The 10,768-nt window shown below is 37.9% G+C and overlaps 1 protein-coding gene across 1 annotated transcript; it reads left to right on the plus strand.

Moving 5' to 3' along the window:
* The first annotated feature begins 319 nt into the window (after positions 1-319).
* On the plus strand, positions 320-9,238 carry slc26a2 (solute carrier family 26 member 2). The gene is made up of 5 exons (XM_007555032.2): positions 320-441; positions 1,629-2,237; positions 2,416-2,706; positions 4,244-4,692; positions 5,891-9,238. Exons 2-5 carry the CDS (start codon positions 1,644-1,646, stop codon positions 6,711-6,713), a joined length of 2,157 nt encoding a protein of 718 aa, XP_007555094.1. The 5' UTR covers positions 320-441; positions 1,629-1,643; the 3' UTR covers positions 6,714-9,238.
* Positions 9,239-10,768: the final 1,530 nt, after the last annotated feature.

A 10,768-nucleotide genomic window follows, 5' to 3' on the forward strand; every position in this document is an offset into this window, starting at 1 on the left:
TGATCCACTGTGCTTTTTTAGTGTCTGTTCCCAAATATAACATACTTTTTTTTCTTTTAATAGAAAAACTCAAAACTCATGTCGTTTTTTTTTGAAAGACCTATGAAAAATAGTTTCAGTTCCGAAACTTCTTATAAATGTATTAAAATCGGTGCTACATTAACAACAAAGCTATTAATATATAGTGTAACATTAAATTTATAATACAAAAGTTGAGACACATCCTAGCCAAAACTAAGTCCATTTCTAACTTTTTTTTTTGTCCATTTTTAACTATCTGTTTCTAGCTGCAGATCACATGACGCAAACACGTTTTCTGAAGACGTCATGACGTACCACATTACAGTTAAACGTAAAATGAATCCGAGGCGGAATAAAACTCGACTTTTGGAAAGTAAAAGGAGAAAAACTTGTTCGTAACAGCGCTTCGTTCGGCGGAAGGTTAGTGAAATTTAACTTTAACGTTTTCCTCTCTGAATTACGTCCGGTCACCTTAACTTACGTAAGTTGATTAAAGTTCCCTTCCATGTCCACGTTGACAATTTGTTTACAATGGTGCTTATTCATAGGACTCTGTTAGATGATTAAGAGAAAGAAAGCGACCCAAGCGATGCTATATCGATCTATTCAACGAAGTTGTTGAGACTGCTGGTGTAAATTTCGGCAACTTCCAAGTGGCAGTATATAAACATACTATAGACTTAGCACCAACACCATTGCTCTGCTTTTAACATTTTGAAAATACGAACTTTTACCTTGCCTGCCGTAGAAAGTATACAATATTATTTTTAACTACCAATAGTCATCTTTTATTCGGTCACATTTATGAGTTATAACTACACAGGAACGATAACCATGTTCTACTGTCACTTTCCTCATTCTTTGTCCAGACTTTGGTCCGTATATTTGCCATTTCAGGTTTTCTTGGTATGTCGCTTTATGTGTAACCTGAACTGTAAGCATACGCAGCATATCTCATACGCATAAAAGAAACATGCTTTTAGATATGGACAAAATGTGAAGTCATGCTAGAGGGACTTCCGTGCTTTTCTATTGCACGGTGACTGTTATCAGGTTTAAGATAAGATGAATTGTAAAATACATTTATTAAACATGATATTATGAGAAAAGTATATTCTGATGTTATCATGGCAATGATAAGATATAGATACTATGACAAGAATTAAATGTGGCGACAAGAATTAAATGTGGCGGACGCAGTGTGATACTTTGTGTATACTTCTACTAGGACCTTCCATTCATGTGGATGTTATTATGACGCTCTATCATGTCAATGCTACAACCTGAAAGCTTTAGCTTTATAGGAGGGATAATCCACTTAGCTTCAAAGAAAAAAAATGTTTCAGGAATTGTTTAAGGAGCACAACATCAACTTTGAGGTGTTAACTTGCATTTCCAGCTCCCCAAATCTCTAAAGAAGCGTCTTGTGAGATGTGCTTGACAAAAGTCTAATCTACTTAAAGAAACTGCTAACATCCTGTTGCCACAGCAGACCTTTAGTTTGTAGACTTGCTTTCCCAGCAAAAGGGCGACTAAAACAGTATTAGGCAGGTGGTCATAATATCTGATTGGTTTTAATGTTTGATCACTGAAACTTGTCACTGCAGGAACCAAAGCTCAACATGCTAGATGGGGGCAACTGTTGCACAGCTGTGGAAGCTGACCCACAGCAGCCACTGATCCTGGAAAGAGCTGAGAAGGAACCTGAGAAGAAATGGCATACTGTTGTGTCACATCGGGTGAAGAAGCACTGCTCATGCTCCCCGGAGAAGGTGAAATCCAAAATACTGAGCTTTGTCCCAATTCTGCAGTGGCTGCCCCGCTACAAGCTAAAGGACTGGATTCTGGGTGATATTATGTCAGGACTTATAGTTGGAATTCTGCTGGTTCCTCAGTCCATTGCCTACTCCTTACTGGCTAGTCAAGATCCTATATATGGTTTATACACTTCCTTCTTCTCATCTATCATTTATGCCATCCTGGGTTCCTCCAGACACATCTCAGTGGGGATATTTGGAGTGCTTTGCCTGCTTGTGGGTCAGGTTGTGGACAGAGAGTTGGCTGTTGCAGGATACCTCCCAGAAAGCAGCTTTGGCAGTAACAACAGTGATGCCTTGTTGGCTGGCCAGGGGAACAGCAGTAATGTAGAGTGTGATAGAAGCTGCTATGCGATCACAGTGGGAGCAACAGTCACCTTCACTGCTGGCATTTACCAGGTAAATTTAATATCTCACAGTTGTCCATAAAAATAAAGGTAGTTGTTAATGTGAAATTAGGCATATTTTAACCTATAGTTTTTAGTAAATGCTTACATATTCAAACATTTTATTAAAGTCAAACATCAGTTACTGCTTTACTTTTTAACTTGCTTGCTTTTTAATCTCTTTCTCTTAGGTTCTGATGGGCCTTTTGCAGGTAGGCTTTGTCTCCGTCTACCTGTCGGACTCCCTCCTCAGTGGCTTTGCAACAGGGGCCTCCCTGACCATCCTCACGTCCCAGATCAAGTACCTTCTGGGGCTGAATGTCCCCCGGGCGCAGGGCTGGTTCACTCTGTTCAAGACCTGGTATAGTCTGCTCACCAACATGGCAGAAACCAATATCTGTGATCTAATCACAAGCCTGGTTTGCCTGGCAGTCCTGATTCCAGCAAAGGAACTGAATGATCGCTTTAAATCCAAGCTAAAGGTAAAACTACTAAGAGTTAGATTTGTATTTCTATTTGCATGTCTTAGACTGTTTAATCACTGAGAGAAATCTATACTCTTTTCTCCATAGTGAAGTAAAAGCTGCGATCCTGTCTGGGTTATGGTACACAAGCTACTCTCTTCTGCTATTTTCTTACATAATTAATGTGCTTATTGATATATTGCATGTTTCAGGCGCATGCTAATCTCAAAAGGTATTATAAGGAAGCATAAACGACTTGAAAAAATGGCCAAAAAAAAAATTCCAAAGAATATTAACCCTACAATTGTGCATTCAGGAAAACATGAAAGTCATCCAAATGGATAATCAGACAGTATTGTGTCTTATCAGGCACCGCATAAATAATGTTACATCTTATGCACTGGGATTGCCACTCGGTGGTGCATATGGATCACTATCAGTGGCAAGCAGGCATGGCCTTTAGGATACAAGGCACTGCAAATCCATAAATAAACAACAGTAAAATAAAAATTATTTTGTTGCCATTTCTTTAAATAATCAGAAATGTTAATGTTGCTGGTAAGGAGCATTTAGGGACACTGAGAAAGTCATCACAATATTATAAAATCATGATAGATGTTTATTTTTCCCCCTTTCAATATGACAGAAATGTAAAAATATATATATTGTCTAAAAAGTTCTTCAATATGCAGTTTATTACCAGTCCCTCATTTATTAGCAACTTTCCTATTCAAATTCACTTGGTTTGCATTAAGTTTGAAGTCTTGTCTTCAGTTTCTTCTTGTTGTTGATTCTGCATTCCACACATTCGGACTTGGTCTGTAACGATAGAGGTGTTGATGTGACGGTCAAATTGTAGAAACTCTAGGTTGTCTATGTCGGTGTGTTTGTGCTATGAGCTTTCAGTTAGGAGCTGTAGTTGGTTGTGTTCCTGTGATGTTAGTTTATCTCAGATATGCTGCAACATTACGTGCTTCACTTTGCACAGTTAAGTCCTTGTTTTTCTACAGCTTAAAATGTCTGCAGTTACAACAGGAACCTGTCTGGACAACCCTCTGTTCCCCATGCTTCCTGTATCTGCTGTATGCTACTACTATTACGATGACTGACAGCTGTTATAGACAGTAAATATGATCTTGGCACTGAGAATTAAACTATGCAGACTGATCTCGATGCTCAGTGTTTTGGGAACTACATTTTTGTACTGACCTGACTTTTACAACGTTTAACTCACTGAAAGTTTTCAGTGAGTTGTTCAGTTCCTTTGGTGCAATTTCTGCCTAAGTCATTGCTTCATTGACTGTGACATTTCTATTATTATGCCCTCAATATTTTGGTTGATGCTTAGCATACATATGCTGAGAAACAGGTTTAGTGAGTCAAGACGCACCTAAACACTAAACATGTTTGAAAAAGACTTATCGTAAGCATGATTCAGTTCAATGCATATAAACAAAGCCACACATTTGGCTCTAAATGTGAACTTTTTAATTTGATCATACATATATCATATATTTTACACCAGATTTATTTTACTCCTTTTTCTCTTTCCCAGGCTCCGATACCATTTGAGCTGTTTGTGGTTGTAATCGCAACCGTTGCCTCTCACTTCAGTCACTTCAACAGTAAATATGGTTCTGGAGTGGCTGGAGTCATCCCTACAGGCTTCGCCCCTCCTCAGCTACCAGCATGGACCCTCATCCCCAATGTGGCTGTGGACGCCTTTTCCATCGCCATCGTGGGATTTGCCATCACCGTCTCCTTATCCGAGATGTTCGCCAAGAAGCACGGCTACACGGTGGATGCCAACCAGGAAATGTATGCCATTGGCTTCTGCAACATCCTGCCTTCTTTCTTCCGCTGCTTCACGACCAGCGCTGCTTTGACAAAAACCCTCGTCAAGGAGTCGACGGGGTGTCAAACGCAGATGTCGGGCCTGGTCACGGCTGCTATTCTGCTGTTGGTTCTCCTGGTTATTGCTCCACTCTTTTACTCCCTTCAAAAGTAAGTGTGTCAGAATTTCTAGACACATTAAACATTTCTAGTTAATGTGATTTATTGTTTTTACATATGGATATCATATTTCACCTAAAAATTATGATCCTTGCAATCAAGGTAACATTAAGCATTCATTTGTCTGGAAAATGTGTGTTGAGGGACAATGCAGCTTAGGAAAAGTAAAATTTCTTTTTTTGTGTGTTTTCTCTCCATAGAGTGAAAATGCTTTGGTTGCTTTTAATCAAATTTTTAGATTCCCCTAAAAACATGTTTTAAAAAAATACACACACTACAGGCACAGAGTATAAAACTTTAACATGGCAGTCATTTTAAAACGTCCCCAGTGTTTCAGGAAGCAGCAGGTTTACAACAGGATCTGCTTGTGTTTACATTTTGAAAAGAGTTTTCAAAGGTAGACTTTGACAAATATGGATAACCTCTGGTTATAGTTCCGATCCCATGTTGACTCGCCTGCTTCTCAGTCAGCTGGAGCTCTGCTCAGTACAAACCCCGGATACAGATGTTTTAACATAGCCATTCATTTACAACAATAAACAGGCAGTAAGATAAAGGAAAGTAGAAGCAAACCATCAATGAATACAAATTAACTCTCACATAAGGAGTCGCCCTGCATTAGTTTGCACACATATTTTGTCATGTTACAACCTTCGCCGTGCTTTTATGATTAAGCAACACATTTTCTTGTAAGTAAAAATCAGAAATATGTGGCATGCAGCCACATACTTTTCCAGTTTTTAAACAAACATCTTTTTAAGCAATTATCTTTTCTACAACTGCTATAAAATGAAAGGACGAAGCGATGAAATGGCAAAGCGTGCCCCTGAAATGGGGATACGAATCAGTGAAGACTGAACTCGCTTGAAACTGGACAGCAGTTTGACACCCCACACGTGTTTTTATGTGGTTGCCCGATCTTTTGCAATTGGCACATGTTTCACGCCTTTCCTCTTTCTCACACTGACTCACTTTGCACGCCAAACCCCCCTTGAAAGTTGGCAACCCTGGTTAATGCACACTGAGGTGAGCTGCTAAGGAGAGATATTCTGCTTAGTTCCGCTAGCAACTGCAATTTTTATCTAGCGTAGCAGATGAGCCAAAAGACTCTGAGGTGTTTTTTTTCTTCCTTATTCTGTCCAATGAAAACTGTTTTACATGAGGTTTTTCTCTCTTCTGCATTATACAGATGTGTTTTAGCAGTTATCATCGTGGTGAACCTACGTGGTGCTCTAAGAAAGTTCAGGGACGTTCCCCGGATGTGGCGCGTCAACAAAATCGATGCCTCGATCTGGCTGATCACCATGGCAACATCAGCGCTGGTCAACACAGAGCTCGGCCTCCTGGTTGGTGTTTTGGTGTCGGCCTTCTTCGTCCTCGGCCGGACCCAGCAAGCCCAGGTCCTGGAGCTGGGCCGCGCTGCCTCCAGGGAGCACTATGAGAACGTTTCATCCTACCGTGGCCTTCAGACACATTTTGGAGTGGCTGTATTCAGATACGGTGCTCCGATCTACTATGCCAACCAGAGCTTGTTCAAAAAATCTCTATACAAATGTGCAAATCTTAATCCTGTGAAGGAGAAGGCTCAGCGTTTGAAATTTGAAAAGAACAAAAAGCAGAAAGACACTGAAGAGGGAGCAAAGGGGATGCCTGAAGACAAACAAAACAGGGAGAGTGAGGCTTCTTCATCCGTAATATTGATGCTGGACGAAAAATCTTCCAGAAGCGTATGCAGCTTGGTAATCGACTGCAGCGGCATCTTGTTTTTGGACACGGCAGGAGTGAACGCTCTGAAAGAGGTCCGCAAAGATTACAGAGAACTTGCGGTTGAAGTGGTCTTGGCCCAGTGTAATACTTCAGTACTGGATTCTCTGGAAAGAGGCGGTTACTATGACAGCAAAAAAGATGGTGAGGTAGGAAAAAACAACATGATATTCTTCACCATCGCGGATGCTGTCAGCTACGTCCAAAACCTTAATGTGCCAAATGGAGATTGTGATAACAAATCCTGAAGATGCAATAATCCATCCAAAGGTTCAGCACACAGCTAAACAGAAGCTCTTTGTCACCAACATGCCTTATAATTCTGCTGCTGCTGATGGAGGTTGGTGTTACAGGTGTAGATCAGAATTATTTATTTTACCTTCAGGGGTCAAATCAAACTTAGAGAAGAGTTACTGGAAACCTTAGTTATGATGTTACAATATAATCTTATTTTTCTATTTCGTAAGCAAACACACTGAAATGAATTGTTGAGTGCATTTTCCCTCCAACCGTTGGGAGAGGTCTAAAATTTATATTGATGTATTTTTATTTTGCTACGTCTGTCATGAAAATCTATTCTACCTTATTTTTATTCTACTTATTTTAAATCTAGTAGTGATGTTTTTTTCACATGGAATAGATTGGGGTTTTTTAGTGTTTCTAAATTTGACAGTTGCTTGCAAAGAGAATAAAAAACCCCAGAGGAAGATAATCATAAGTTAATAAAATCGCATCTTCACTGCCTTCCTCTTTTTTAAAGAAAACATGCTTTGTACAAGAACCCTTCCTTATTAGTTGTCCTTCCAGTCAAACTACTTTTTGCCTTCATAAATAGAAAAGTGACAATACCAACAGGAAGTGTTTACTTTTGTCCATTGAGGAACAAAGTTTAACTTATTTCAGAAGCCAATCTGTATTACAAATTCTTCATTGTTTTTGTAGCAATCCTTATTTTATTTTTAGACGATCGTTTCATCACATACCTTTTCCACATTATGAAGCCATAATTCATGTCTGAGAACTCCTGTTTTATTCATCACATCAGTGCACTTTTGTATTTGACTATTATGGCAAATGCTTCAAAGCATTCCTGATCAGACAGAAATACTGTATGCTTGGCCTCATTATCTCAATAGACCTCAGTAATGCAGCCATCTAAGAATAAATGTAGGAAGTTAGGTGTTTATCAGTGCTCTGTTTTTTTTGTTTGTTTTTTTTACAGGATTTTTATCCCCATTGAATAAATACACGTAAATTAAAGGTAAATGTTTTATACTAATGGTGAAAAGGAATTTAATTTAAGGCGTCTTGCGCAATTTTATCATGGAGGCAGTAAAACATATGGCTGCCTCCACTATTGGCAATGTCACTTAATGCTAGTGACATTATTGCTTAATGTCACTAGCATTAAGCAATAATTTAACAATATAGTCAGGTAGTCAAACATACATTATTACATTTCATGTTAGAGATGAAGGCTTGATTTTTGTTAGACTGGAGTAGGCTCTTGAGTAAACTTTAATTACCTATACTATACAGTTGTTTGAATCTGTGGGATTTGGACATTGAACTTTCTCCTGGTATTCTGCAGCACTGACAAAGTCAAATATTGCTTTAAGCCTGAACTGGTTTTCAAACGGTTACATTTGGTGGTGTAAATCTATCACAAAATGGCTCACAGCTGTTGAATTCGATCATAGTTTTAAATATGATCAAATTCATTCAAGCATTTATTAATGCTTTGCTAAAACCAAGAGACGAAAAAGTAGAGCCAACAGCAAAAGTAAGTTTTTGAGGTTTCCAAACACTGCTGAACAGGTCTTACTGTAACATGTAAAATATTCAGCTGAAGGTTAGTTGTAGTGAAGTGAATGCTATGTACTCCTCTGAGTTTTGTGGTAAGTCGTCATGGTTTCAGTTCAAATATTTGATCAGTCAGCAAGATGAAGGTTGAATATACATTGAAAGGTTTACTGTAGGTCATCAGAATGAAAAGCAGAGCAGTTATGCAATCATAAATGAAACGTTTAGGAAGTCGCTGTATAAATAGTTTTCTTATGTGCTGTAGCACAGGACCTGGGTATAAAATGGAGGAAGAAAAATTATCTCAGGTTTATTCTCACCAGAACAAGTAAGGAAACATTATTGCTGCTTTAAAAGCACATTTAAATATGTACTATTCATGTCTGAAGTGCCTAAAGCTTTTGCTGTCTCTGTTACCAGACATGCCTTAAATTACAAAGTAAGATTGTATATATAGCACTCATAATCCTGTCTGTAAAGACTGTACACCCATTGTTTAGGTATGACTGTTCACATTCCATTGGCACTCAATTATGGGTGTGGGAGCTGTAAATAAATGTGGACTCACCAGTTTTACTTGTTTTGTTATGATAATCAATTATAGGTATTTTCCTGCTGAATTATACTAAAGAAACTGTTAAGCTTTTGCTCAAAAACAAATCCATTAGGTAACTGAGATGTGATTTTTTTTTGTATGCTTCTAAGACCATCAGTGTCTAACTTTATTTCTTTAAACAAAGTATCTATGCAAAAATCCATATTACAACCTTCTCTTGTGTATAGTTTTGTAGTTTTTAATGTGAGTAAATCCTTGAACCAAATTATTTTTATTGCTTTAAGGCTCAGGTTTATTTATTACTCAGTATAGACAGGAAGTCACAAAGTTTGATGTAGAATCACAATGTTACCCTTTACAAGAACATTTATATGGTTGTGATATTTTAATAAATAAATAAAAGTGTAATTTTGCAATTGGTTTTCTTGTTCTTTATAGTTAAATAAATGAATCTGTCACCAATTGTGTCTTGCATTTGCTTAAAATTTGGAATGGAGCTTCCTGGATAACTATCAATCCCTGTGGTGTAACCATAAGAGTTTAGTTTAATATTTTTATAGGATTAAATAAGGACATAAAGATTTCAGTTTACCCTCCATTTTCTCTTGTGAATTATTCAGTGCTAAAGAGTCTGTGCTCATTGAGAAGTTAAAGATATAATAATTCAAAATTAGTTGCATTAAATGAGTCAGGCATACCCAGTAAAAGAGCAAAACTGTTTCAGCTGTATTGTATATATATTAACTTTGTCTCTGTGTTGCCCTGCAACAGACTAGCGGCCTGTCCAGGGTGAACCCCGCCTCTCGCCTGAAATGTCTCGCTGCAGATAACAACAAGGATAGAGACAAGGATGTACAGAAAATGGATGGATGTGTTTTAATTATATGTAACTTTTCCTTTATACAGTCTTTTTTTTAATAGACCTCCTGCCCAATTTCCTTTAATCTGGGAGTTTCTTCAGGTCTTGCCAAAATAGAGATAAATCAGAAGAATAAATGATAATCTTAAAATAATCATCTAAAGTCTTAATTCATTTATTAATCAGTTTGCTCTGTGGATGGTGGTGCTGTGATATGTGGGACACTGAGAGAAGACAGACCATTTTTTTTTTAAATCAGTCGGACGTTTCAAGGTAAGCCAGATTCCTTCCTTCTGAAAATGGATTAAACTGCCACTGAAATCATTACTTTTAATTTGTTCTTCTAAAAAAACATCAATGTGTTTAGACACTGATTGTTGTTTACGCCAGTTCTCTTTAAACACTTTTCTTATCTCATTCAGATAAGAGACAATCCCGTCAGGCAAAACAAAATACCAGATATTGATGTGAGTGGGGATCCCTTGATGATGATCCCATGACTCTCCTCTCTGATGCTTTTGTCAATATTGATGCTGGTGTTTTTGTGGGTCAGTGGATGGGATTTAAGAGTGCAGGAACTCTAGGTTTGTCTTCATCACCATCCTCTTCCTCCACTGCAGGCCTCCTCTTGGCATGTTTGGGTGTCCATTTCAGCATCTATTTTTGCTCCATCTTCTTCACTTACATGGTTTGAAATCATAAGTTGTATAAATAAGTGCTGTACTGATCAGGCAAAACATTATGACCGTGGACAGGTGGAGTGAAATTGTCTCTTATGTTATTGAGTGGAATCTAATAGGCAGAAAGAAAACCATTTGTCAAAAAAAAGCCATTACTGAATATGTTACAAGAAGGAGAGATGGAGAAAGCTGATCTGGCAAATTGATACAGTGACTGGATTGATAGGTTCTGTGTTAATCCATATAGAAAAACATGTAATTAGGCTGACAATCAAAAAGTCTGCTATGATATATTCCACTGATTTGAATTTTCAACAAACTCTTTTGACATCTTTTTATTAAAGGTTAGTCAACTACTACCAGTAACTTCACTAATCACAAAATATCTAAACAAATTGTTTAAAA

This window comes from Poecilia formosa, unplaced genomic scaffold (assembly GCF_000485575.1).
Source record: "Poecilia formosa unplaced genomic scaffold, Poecilia_formosa-5.1.2 Scaffold68, whole genome shotgun sequence".
Classification (NCBI taxonomy): Eukaryota; Metazoa; Chordata; class Actinopteri; order Cyprinodontiformes; family Poeciliidae; genus Poecilia; species Poecilia formosa.